We start from the raw sequence: 13,194 nt of genomic DNA on the forward strand, positions 1-13,194 counted from the left end.
TTATAAAAAATTAATAAAATAAAATAAGATAAATAAATTTTAAAAAATTGCTTGAATAAAAAAGAAAGTAAAACAATATAAAAACAGTTACATAGAAACTAGTAATGAATGAAAATGAGTAAAATTAACTGTTGAAGGTTAGTACTATTAGTGGACCAGCAGCACGCACAACCATGTGTGCTTACGGACTGTATCCCTTGCAGACTGTATTGATATATATTGATATATAATGTAGGAACCATAATATTAATAACAGAAAAACAACCCTTTTGTGTGAATGAGTGTAAATGAGTGTAAATGGGGGAGGGGGTTTTTTTGGGTTGTAAGTGTATCTTGTGTTTTTTATGTTGATTTAATAAAAATAAAGAAATAAAAAAATAAAAACCCATACTGATAATTAAAAAAAACTGATACCGATAATTTCCGATATTACATTTTAAAGCATTTATCGGCCGATGTTATCAGACATCTCTAATTTTATTCATTGAAAAAATCTAACAAAGGAATAAAATACAAATAAAACAATCAACATGAAGTAAATTATGAATGAAAAGGAGTAGAAAAAAGTTAAAAACGTATATTATCTGCCCCCTTCTTTCACAAATACAACAATTGACTTCCAACCCATTATTTCGTTTTACGACAATTAATCCAGAAAGTGAAGAAATAATTTTGCTCAATCATATCTTTTCGTCGTCATTTTTGTACTTTCATTTTAAAAGTTCAAGTGTTCAATATAAATTTAAAATGTTGTTTACCTCGAGTGTTTTCATGCTTGTGGTGATATTTATTTTCTTTCTGCAATAATAGCTGAGGGGATTACAATCAGAGGATGGTTACATTTTTAAATAATTTTTTATAGATTTTTCTCAGAGTCCTTATTTTCGATAAGTCCTAAAAATACCAATAATTACATCGTCAAATGATATAAAGCATTTACGTGTATTTAAAATGATGTATGATGTAGGTTTGTACCGGTATTAGTATAGTACCGCGATACTAAGGAATCATATTCGGTACTATACCGCCTCTAAAAAGTACCGTTTTTTTAGCATCACAAAATCTTTTTTTCCGTTTAAAAAAAAAATATATTATGTTTATAAACTCAGGAAATATGTTCCTGGACACATGAGGACTTAAATTATGACCAATGTATGATCCTGTAACTACTTGGTATCGAATTGATACCTAAATGTGTGGTATCATCCAAAACTAATGTAAAGCATCCAAACAACAGAAGAATAAGTGATTATTACATTTTAACAGAAGTGTAGAAAGAACATATTGAAATAGAAAGTAAGCAGATTGTAACAGTAAATAAACAAGTATATTAATAATTCATTTTCTACCGCTTGTTCTTACTAATTTTGACAAAATAATACAATGGAAAATGTCAGCAGACTAAATAGGAGCCTTTTGTTTGTTTACTTACTACTAAAAGACAAGTTGTCTAGTATGTTCACTATTTTATTTGAAGACAAACTTGCAATAAGAAACATATGTTTAATTTTACCGTAAGATTTGTTGTTAAAATAAAGCCAATATTGCAATTTTTTGTGGTCCCCTTTATTTAGAAAAGCATCGAAAAGTACCGAAAAGTATCGAAATACATTTTGTAACCAAAATGTTGGTATCGGGATAACACTAGTATGATGTATTGGTCTACAGAGAACAATGAGGGGGAAACTTGTGATTTTTAAACAGTGATACGTGTACCACTAAATCAGGGGTGTCAAACTGGTTTTCACTGAGGGCCACATCGCAGTTATGGTTGCCCTCAGAGGGCCGCATTGACTTTATTTATAATAATACATTAACTGTTGCAAGTCTTGTGAGTTCTTTGTAACTTGTTTATGTGTGCTATGTCTATTGAGGTTTTTTTTTCCTGGTCTCAGTCTGGAGCCCCTCAGACTGAATATTTTTTACCCCCCCTCCCAAATGTTTACCTGTTTCCCCATCTTTTTAAGGGGCGCCGGAAGTCCTGTTCTGTCTCCTTGTAATGTTTGTCTGCTCTTGAGCGGGACTGTGTTGAAAACATAATTTTGGTTCCTTGTATGTCTTGTACATGTCGAACTATCTTTTGGTTGCCGACGTATGACATACACGTGCAGCGAGTACCGCATTTCCTTGAATAGCCGCAGGGGCGCTAATTAATTTAAAACCTCCTGTCACTCCGGCACTTACCAGAAGCCTGCGGGATCGCCAAGCATGCGCTAATTATTTTAAAACCTCTTCTCACTCCAGCGCTTACCTTATCATGAAAAGCACATTTAATAAAAAAAAACATTATTATTGTCTTACCTTTAGGTATAAATGAGTCCATGCCAGCTCCTTTTGAAGAAAAGCATCGATATAGAAGTATTTCAAGGAAATACGGTAAGCATGGAGATGGCCAAAAATGTCTTTTTTTAAATGTTTTTAAAACATTTTTTGTAAGTATTTATTAATTTTTTAATACCTTTTGGAAAATTATGAATCAATTTAGAATTGGAATCCATAAAATTTTCAAAAATGATGTGATTTGATTTTGAGCACCCCTACTTATTATATAGTGTATTATAATTAGTTTGTACATTTAAAATACAAATAAATACATAAATATCCGCTTGTTACTTAGACTTATGATTTAAAAGCAAGTTATCCATCCATGAGTATGAACAACAATCAAATAATCAAATGCATAGGTAATTGTGTATTATATCTTGAGCCAATTATACATTTAGCGGCCCCTTGAAGGCGATGTGGCCCTCAATGAAAATTATTTTGATACCCTGGTTTACCATATAATATCACTTAAAAGGCCTACTGAAACCCACTACACCGACCACGCAGTCTGATAGTTTATATATCAATGATGAAATCTTAACATTGCAACACATGCCAATACGGCCGGGTTAACTTATAAAGTGCAATTTTAAATTTCCCGCTAAACTTCCGGTTGAAAACGCCTTTGGAGGATGACGTATGCGCGTGACGTAGCCAGGAGAACAGAGGTATGGCTTCCCCATTGAAGCCAATACAAAAAGCTCTGTTTTCATTTCATAATTCCACAGTATTCTGGACATCTGTGTTGGTGAATCTTTTGCAATTTGTTTAATGAACAATGGAGATTGCAAAGAAGAAAGTTGTAGGTGGGATCGGTGTATTAGCGGCTGGCTGTAGCAACACAACAAGAAGGACTAACTTGGATAACAGACGCGCCAGCCGATGCTAGCCGCCAACCGCATCTGTGTTGGGGTGAAGTCCTTCGTCGCGCCGTCGATCGCTGGAACGCAGGTGAGCACGGGTGTTGATGAGCAGATGAGGGCTGGCTGGCGTAGGTGGAGCGCTAATGTTTTTATCATAGCTCTGTGAGGTCCGGTTGCTAAGTTAGCCTTAGCGTCGTTAGCAACAGCATTGTTAAGCTTTGCCAGGCTGAGAATTATTAACCGTGTAGTTACATGAACATGGTTTAATAGTATTGTTGATCTTCTGTCTATCCTTCCAGTCAGGGATTTATTTATTTTGTTTCTATCTGCATTTGAGACAGATGCTATCACGTTAGCTCCGTAGCTAAAGAGCTTCGTCGATGTATTGTCGTGGAGACAAAAGTCACTGTGAATGTCCATTTCGCGTTCTCGACTCTCATTTTCAAGAGAATATAGTATCCGAGGTGGTTTTAAATACAAATCCGTGATCAACAATAGAAAAAGGAGAGAGTGTGGAATCCAATGAGCCAGCTTGTACCTAAGTTACGGTCAGAGCGAAAAAAGATATATATTTCACTGCATTCTAGTCCGTCACTCTAACGTTCCTCATCCACAAATCTTTCATCCTCGCTCAAATTAATGGGGTAATCGTCGCTTTCTCGGTCCGAATAGCTCTAGCTGCGTTGAAAACAAAAGGAAAATATGAGGAAGTGAACAACTGACAACGTCACGCAAGGCTTTTTTTTATCAGCGACCAAAAGTTGCAAACTTTATCGTCGTCGTTCTACACTAAATCCTTTCAGCAAAAATATAGCAATATCGCAAAATGATCAAGTATGACACATAGAATGGATCTGCTATCCCCGTTTAAATAAAAAAATGTCATTTCAGTAGGCCTTTAAATGTATTTTTCGTCATGTGACCAGGGTCTTAGCACCCTAGGTTTATGTTTACATACAATAAATAAATCATTGTTTATTCCCACTGACAAAAAAACCAACTGAAATCACTACTCTTCAGTTTTTTGAGGGTATATTTTTTCTTGACATGTTTCGGGTCACCTGTTTATCATTTAACACGTGTGGGAGTTCCGATTCTTCCGAACCCTTGCTAGGACAAAATAGTCCAGTCCCTCCCCGGGGGTTTGTGGATTAAATGAAGGATTGTTCATGTAGAACTGAACGGTCTGTGAAAAAACCACATCTTCAAACAAGCTGGGGACTCACTGTGCCAGGAGCTCGTGGAGGGCGTCGTGGCCCCGCATCGCAGCGACGGCGGCGGGGGTGTGGCCCTGCCGGTTGGCCAGTCGCACGGCTTCCCCGGCTCCCGGCTGTCGCAACAGGAAGTTTGTGACGCGATGGAGGCCCCGGCGGGCGGAAAAATGCAGCAGGGTCTCGCGGGGAACCGGATCTGAAAAGAACAAAGGACAGAAATGCACACGTTTTAATGAGGATGGGCGATCAAACGATATCAGTATACATCATGATAGACACATAATTGATATCAATTAAAAAATATGTTCGATAAAATGTTTTAAAAAAATACAGAAGTTGCAAAAGCAAGGTTGGTTGCATGAACAAAGGCACTCGCTCTCTGGAGTGAGAAGAGAAAGTCAGAATGAAGAAATTGTGGATAAAAGAGGAAAAGTCACCTGGACATTATGGCATGTATTTAGATTTTTTTTTAAAAAGAGACCATAGTCAGACCAATGAGGCAAGGCACTCGTACCCACCAAGACCGCCAATACCCGCGCTCACCTTTTAGAGCACAGCTGTAACTTCCTGGCACTAAACCTGCAGAAAATACTTCTTCTCCCCTTATTCACAATGCAGGTCAATTCCGATTTGTTTGCCCATATGCAACCTGTATCGCAGGGGAGTCCAAGTCAAGGCACACGGGCCAGACCCGGCCTGCAAACTAATCATCTATGGCAGGGGTGTCCAAACTTTTTCCACTGAGGGCCGCACACAGAAAAATTAAAGCATGTGGGGGCCATTTGGATATTTTTCATTTTTAATCCATAACAAAAATATATGGATTTTTTTATTTATTTTACCTTTAGGGGTCCCGGGGACCATGAAGGGTCTCAGTCATTACATTGTTAAAAATAAGTCAAATTATTATTATTTTTTTTTATTTATAGTAAATCTCTATATCAACTTCAAGTCGATATAAAGTAATAAAAAAAAGGTTTTATGGCTTTTATGTCAAAAACAACTTTGTTTTTTATAGTAAAACTGAAATATGCAGTATTTAGTAATTAGAGCCATAAAAGATCAATAATGCATGGATTTTAATTCCTTAATATTTTTGAGTAATCACAGTGAAAAGATAAATAAAATACCACTAGATATATTTGGGATCCAAAATATCTCATAAAGTGATATGTTTTTATTAGGTTTTTCTGTTACTTTCAACACTTGAGTTACGAGATCAACTTCAAATATCTGTCCATTTTACGTTTGAACTATTATTTTGTTTGTTTTATGCTCTTTTGTCAAATAAAACGTTGATGTTTTTGTATGGCAACTACACAACATATGCAATATTTATCACATAAAACATTTTAAAGTGAAATATTTGAAGTAATTGGAGCCTTGAAAATAATTCAATCAATCAATCAATCAATGTTTATTTATATAGCCCCAAATCACAAGTGTCTCAAAGGGCTGCACAAGCCACAACGACATCCTCGGTACAGAGCCCACATACGGGCAAGGAAAAACTCACCCCAGTGGGACGTCGGTTTGAATGACTGTGAGAAACCTTGGAGAGGACCACATATGTGGGTAACCCCTGATTCATTATAACATGGATTTTTTTGTCATTATTTTTTTTTTTGGGAGCAATGGCAAAAAAAGAAAAATAAAGAAAGACAAAAGAAGAAAAAAAACAGCCTGCACGGCAGCTTTGTGTCAACATTGCAACTTTTCTCATTACATTTCACCTCATTCATTTTTATTTTTGCAATAGCATTTCCAGAATGTGTGGCAGGCCGGTAAACAATTAGCTGGGGGCCGCACTTTGGACACCCCTGATCTATGGATGATATTTGATTAGTATTAGAAGCGGCCCGCAGGCCACAGCCACCTGCTGCTGCTTTGCACGCACCAATACTCCATCAGTGTTGGCGATAGGAATTTTCAATATGGGGTCCCAGGGACACCATCAAGTCATAAAAATGGGGTCCCACTTTTATGTAACCGTTTTGAAAACAAATGATTGATTGATTGATTGATTGATTGATTGAAACTTTTATTAGTGGACTGCACAGTACAGTACATATTCCGTACAATTGACCACTAAATGGTAACACCCGAATAAGTTTTTCAACTTGTTTAAAGCGGGGTCCACCTTAATCAATTCATGGTACAAATATATACTATCATCATAATACAGTCATCACACAAGTTAATCATCAGAGTATATACATTGAATTATTTACATTATTCACAATCCGGGGGGTGGGATGTGGAGGGGGTTAGGTTGGGTTGCTATCAGCATACTTCAGTCATCAACAATTATATCATCTGAGAAATGGACATTGTAACAGTGTAGGTCTGACTTGGTAGGATATCAGTGTTTCCCACACATTCATTTATTTGTGGCGGCCCACTACAGAAGAATTACGTCCGCCACAAATAAAAAAAATTTTTAAAAAATTTAAAAAAAAATATATATATATGTATTTTTTTTTGTCCTGTCCAGCTTCTCAGGCAAATCATATAGTTGATGTAGATGCCCATATAGGCTGTTCAGATTTACTTTACAAAAGAGAAGTGTAGGATACTTCTCTTGTTGCCTTATTTGTATTTGACCACTACTGTTTTCTGTTTATTTGTTACTGACTGTGGCAGGACACCTCTGCCTCTGTTTCACTTTATGTTGCTGGTAAATAATATGGTTGTAGTAGTAGGCTAAAGTTAAATGATTTAGTATGCACTAATTAAAGGGGCAGAGCTTTAAGAGACATTTTAGCTTTTATATTTTATAAGATATATTTTTTGTAAGAACCACAATTAATAAATATATTTCAGTGAATAACTTATTGTTCAAATCTGTATATAAATATGTACATAAAGTGTTGTAATTATATTGTAAAATGGATGGATGGATGGAAGTTTAAAACAAAACTGTTATTAATTAGTAAGTATACATTTTTTTTAGCCTTTTTAGAGAAAATCATATCATTGTAGTAAACCATGCAAATTACTCGATTATGTCATGGTGACCACGCCCATAGCCACGCCCCCACCGCCACAGGTATCTTGGCAGTTTATGGGAAACACTGGATATGTACAGCGAGCAGTGAACATAGTGAGATCAGAAAGCATAAGAACAAGTATATACATTTGATTATTTACAATCCGGGGAGGTGGGATGTGGTGGGGGGAGGGTGTTAGTTTAGGGTTGTAGTTGACTGGAGGTGTTCTTTTAATGCGGTTTTGAAGGAGGATAGAGATGCACTTTCTTTTACACCTGTTGGGAGTGCATTCCACATGGATGTGGCATAGAAGGAGAATGAGTTAAGACCTTTGTTAGATCGGAATCTGGGTTTGACGTGGTTTGTGGAGCTCCCCCTGGTGTTGTGGTTATGGCGGTCATTTACGTTATGGAAGTAGTTTGACATGTACTTCGGTATCAGGATAATGCATAAATGTATGCATTATCCTGTTATATCACACATTCTATATTGTGTTTTGGAAAACGGTTGTCATACACGTTGCTTAATTCATTAAAAAAATAATACAAAAGAAAACACCTTTTTATTCAGTTATAAACATTCATTCACTTTCTTCCTTCCTTCATGGATCTAAACTTTACCGCTGCCGGGTATTTTTTTTCTATATTTTGATTGTAATATTTTCAGAATGTGTTTGTTCTATTTTTGGCCAAAGTAAGACAAATAAAGCAATCTGAAGTTGTCTTTATTTTTTAATTTTTAATGCCATGATTTTAATAGTCCGGCCCGCGTGTGCACATATTTTCCTCCATGCGGCCCCTGAGCTAAAATGAGTTTGACACCTTGTCATGTCCGACCCAGGCCTCTTTCGTATGTGGAAATAAATTGGATTGATATGCGACGTGTCTTCAATGTGAAAGCTCCCGTCGCATTCATCCGACCAGAACGTCATGCCAAAGCGTTAAGTGTCATAATTATTCGCCGAAATAGACGGTTACAGAAAAATAGTTGACAAGGGAGCGAGAAAATAGGTGAAAATAATGTTATAGGACATCACGTGAAAATTCCACCAAACTACCCCGTAAAACTGCCAGAGCCAAAATACTCGTCCTCTTCCTTCTTAATTCTCTACGCGCAATAATTGGGTTCAGAAAAATGTTGACTTTAAATGCACAACATGCTTGAAATTGCCACGACTGTGCCAGTACTGAGACCGACTAGAACTGGAGCTACGTTTACTTCCGTTTACAGTGTGTCATGTCCGCATGCGGGTCAGATTGCATTCACATTAGAAATTGCATTTTTTTTTTGTTGTAATGATCGAATTTGACAAAAAAAAAACCTGAATTGGACATCCTACCCTGCAGTATGAACGCATATTTACATTTCGCACTATTTTGTAATACTTTATTTACTAAGCATTTCTTACGTCTTAATTTTTTTGGTGAGTTTGTTTATTTTATTCATTAAAAAAATCAAACAAAGGGATGAAATACAAACAAAACAATCTACATCAAGTAAATTATGAATGAAACGGAGCTGAAAAACTTAAAAACGTAAAATATCTGCCCCCTTTTTTCACAAATACAACAACTGACTTCCAATGTACAAACTAGAGATGTCCGATAATATCGGACTGCCGATATTATCGGCCGATAAATGCTTTAAAATGTAATATCGGAAATTATCGGTATCGGTTTCCAAATTATCGGTATCGGTTTCAAAAGTAAAATGTATGACTTTTTAAAACGCCGCTGTGTACACGGACGTAGGGAGAAGTACAGAGTGCCAATAAACCTTAAAGGCACTGCCTTTGCGTGTCGGCCCAGTCATATAACAGCCCTTTGAGACACTTGTGATTTAGGGCTATATAAATAAACATTGATTGATTGATTGATTGATTGATATAATATATACACACACACAAGTGAATGCAATGCATACTTGGTCAACAGCCATACAGGTCACACTGAGGGTGACCGTACAAACAACTTTAACACTGTTACAAATACGCGCCACACTGTGAACCCACACCAAACAAGAATGACAAACACATTTAGGGAGAACATCCGCACCGTAACACAACATAAACACAACAGAACAAATACCCAGAACCCCTTGCAGCACTAACTCTTCCGGGACGCTACAATATACACCCCCCGCTACCCCCTACCCCATGTCCCAAATTCCAAGCTGCTGTTTTGAAGCATTTAAAAAAAAAAAATAATGCACTTTGTGACTTCAATAATAAATATGGCAGTGCCATGTTGGCATTTTTTTCCATAACTTGAGTTGATTTATTTTGGAAAACCTTGTTACATTGTTTAATGCACCCAGCGAGGCATCACAACAAAATTAGGCATAATAATGTGTTCATTCCACGACTGTATATATCGGTATCGGTTGATATCGTAATCGGTAATTAGGAGTTGGACAATATCGGAATATCGGATATCGGCGAAAAAGCCGTTATCGGACATCTCTAAAAAAAAAAAATCAAACAAAGGAATAAAATACAAATAAAACAATGAACATCAAGTAAATTATGAATGAAAAGCAGCAGAAAAAAGTTACAAATGTATAATATCTGACCCCTTTTTTTTTTACAAATACAACAATTGACTTTTGTTTTACGACAATTAACCCAGAAAGTGAAGAAATAATTTTACTCAATCATATCTTTTTATCGTCATTTTTGTACTTTGAAGTTCAAGTGTTCAATATGAATTTAAAATGTTGTTTACCCCAAGTGTTTTCATGCTTGTGGTGATATCTATTTTCTTTCTGCAATGATAGCTGGGGGGATTAGACTCAGAGGATGGTTACATTTTTTAATTATTTTTTAATAGATTTTTCTCCGAGTCCTTATTTTCGATAAGTCGTAAAAAATACCAATAATTATCTACATTGTCCGATGACATAAAGCTTTTACATCCTGATAGCGTTTTCAGCCATATCGCCGAGCCCTCCGTTTGATTACACTCAGACCGTAGTGAGAGTTTCGTGTTATGCGCCAATTTAAAGGCTCCGCCCACACCCTCTGGCATAAGCGGAAAACCCTTTGTTATTCATCATCGACTATCCGTCTGACATTCCTGATTTTGATTTAGGCTCATTTGGGTAAACTCCCTGCGAGGAGTCTGTGACAGGATGACCCCTGGATTGTGTCCAAAACAACCACTTCAAGCCAAAATGCCCGACCTTGCGGAGTCCTCCAGACTTCTTGGTGCATCCTGTCATGATAAACAGATTTTTGTCTGGATAACTGGTCTTCAGGGCTGTTATTTTGTTAATCTTTCCGATGGCGGGCTTTTGGGGTGGTTGTGTCTGCAAGCACTTTTCGGATGACAGTGTTAAGGTTCCCAGAACTGTGGGGAAACTGTCGGTATAATGATAAGCAAACACACCACAGACCCTTTCCCAAAAAATTTGAATATCATGGAAAAGTGTATTTATTTCCATATTTCCATTCCAAATGTTAAACTTCCATAGATTATATATTCAGGGCCACAAGTTAAACGATGTCAAGTATCTAGTTGTTTATTTGTACATAATTTGGGTCTCCAGCTCACAAAACCCACAAAAACAGGATTTCAAAAATGTTGAATACTGTGAAGAAATCAGCCCAAATTTTACAGGGTATGAATGTTTTAAACTGCCACGACATGGTTTTCACAGCTTACTGCGAGGTTTGTTCCCCCGGGATGCAAACGGACTACTTGATTTAATTATCCAAAATAATCCAACTTACAAAACAAAGGCCTATCGCACGCGGAAACTAAGGCAAAAACTTAGGGCAGGAAACATGGAACTATAGACAGGAAACCTCACGAAACTGTGGCATGAAATTTTAACAAGACTTACGTAGACAAGGCTGCGTGAAGCAAATACTTAGCATAAACCAGTGTTCCCCACACATTCATTCATTTGTGGCGGCCCGCCACGAAAGAATTGCGTCTAGGGATGATGTTTGATAAGGAATTATCGAGTTCGAGCCTATTATCGAATCCTCTTATCGAACCGATTCCTTATCGATTCTCTTATCGAGTCCAGATAGGTTGTTGTATATGGAAAAAAACACACAATATTTGGTTTAACAAAAGCTCACTTTTATTATATAATAAAAAAATAAAATGTAATAAATAAATAAATATTGACTGTTACCCACCTAAAAAAATAAAATAAAATAAATAAATATTGACTGTTGTTACCCAAAGTATATTAAGTGGGATTTTTCAGAGAAACAAATATATACAGTAACACAAAAACAACCTGTCTCTGTGATCACTATAGGTGTATAAATAATAATATAGTGTTAAATAAAATCAGTCCCTTGGGCACAAAACTGAAAATAATACAGCTCTCCAAAAAGTGCACTTCTGCTGCTATTTGACATAACTGTTTGTTATGATGCTTTGACATTTTTGCACTTTATTTCTTTATTGAAAGAAAATTCTATGAAGAGAAAAGTTGTTTGCAAATGTGGTTACAATGCTAAAAAATGAAAAGTTAAAGCTAAAAAAAGAAATACACTTTATTGAGTTAACATTATTTCTTTATAGGGGGAAACATGTTATGAGCGAGAGAATATAACAACTACACTACCCATCATGCAACGGGAGTTACGAGCATGCGCGGTAGCCCCGAAAAGTGTTGCATGTTGCCACGCTGTGAAAGTAAACGTCAAGAACTCAGCCAACACGCCTCGTCTGCATTATTTATAATTAGACAGACAACACATCTACAGTGTGATTTTGTTTTGTTTACAAGGAAAGAAAAACAAAAGTTAAAAAAGGGAGATATGTTGTATATATATGTATGTGCTGCGGTTGCATTAAGAACGTTGCGACAGCTGCCGTAAAGGAGGTGCGTTGCTAGCCTGGTTGCTATGTTTCCGGTTGGTCGTAAAAGTGTTCGTCATGTGTTTTACCCTGCTAAAATCTCTCAGTAAAGTTATTCGATGGATGATAGCTTTTGTTTTGAACTTTATTACACCTTGGAGCGCTTTTTCCCGTCCATTGTTTTCCTGCTTTCGCTATCTGCGCCTAATGACTGAGCTACGTGACGTCAATTCTTGTGATGTCCCACGGAGCATTTTCTGGCCGGGACGGGATTCGAATAAAGAATCAACTCTTTTCCTTTACTATAGTGGTCTCGATAACGGGTACCGGTTCTCAAAAAGGGATTCGAGTCCGAGGACTCGGTTCTTTTCTTATCAAACAACCGGGAAAACCGGTTTCGGGTATCATCCCTAATTGCGTCCGCCACAAATTTTATTTTTTTTTAAATTTTTTTTTTTTATTTTTTTTTGATTGAACCCTTCTGATTAAAAGTTGATGAAAGAGTTTTAACTACTGCTCAAGTTTGGATTTTATGAGCCCTCAAAGTCGGTCCCGTCCATCGCTGCTTGCAGCTTTTTTTTCTTGTTTTTGAAAACTGACTTTTTGCAGTGCGGAAAAAAGGAACAAAAACGGAAAATACACTACCGTTCAAAAGTTTGGGGTCACATTGAAATGTCCTTATTTTTGAAGGAAAAGCACTGTACTTTTCAATGAAGATAACTTTAAACTAGTCTTAACTTTAAAGAAATACACTCTATACATTGCTAATGTGGTAAATGACTATTCTAGCTGCAAATGTCTGGTTTTTGGTGCAATATCTACATAGGTGTATAGAGGCCCATTTCCAGCAACTATCACTCCGGTGTTCTAATGGTACAATGTGTTTGCTCATTGGCTCAGAAGGCTAATTGATGATTAGAAAACCCTTGTGCAATCATGTTCACACATCTGAAAACAGCTTAGCTCGTTACAGAAGCTACAA

The 13,194-nt window shown here is 36.6% G+C and overlaps 1 protein-coding gene across 4 annotated transcripts in view; it reads right to left on the reverse strand.

Moving 5' to 3' along the window:
* LOC133665454 (A-kinase anchor protein 13-like) overlaps window positions 1–13,194 on the reverse strand; it is a 364,315-nt gene that overhangs the window by 232,892 nt on the left and 118,229 nt on the right. For all 4 annotated transcript variants that reach the window (XM_062070780.1, XM_062070772.1, XM_062070757.1 and 1 more), the window contains exon 6: window positions 4,415–4,598. In XM_062070780.1, coding sequence (XP_061926764.1) covers window positions 4,415–4,598 — 184 coding nt within the window. The remainder of the gene's footprint in view (window positions 1–4,414; window positions 4,599–13,194) is intronic.

This window comes from Entelurus aequoreus, linkage group LG02, assembly GCF_033978785.1.
Source record: "Entelurus aequoreus isolate RoL-2023_Sb linkage group LG02, RoL_Eaeq_v1.1, whole genome shotgun sequence".
NCBI classification, from domain to species: domain Eukaryota; kingdom Metazoa; phylum Chordata; class Actinopteri; order Syngnathiformes; family Syngnathidae; genus Entelurus; species Entelurus aequoreus.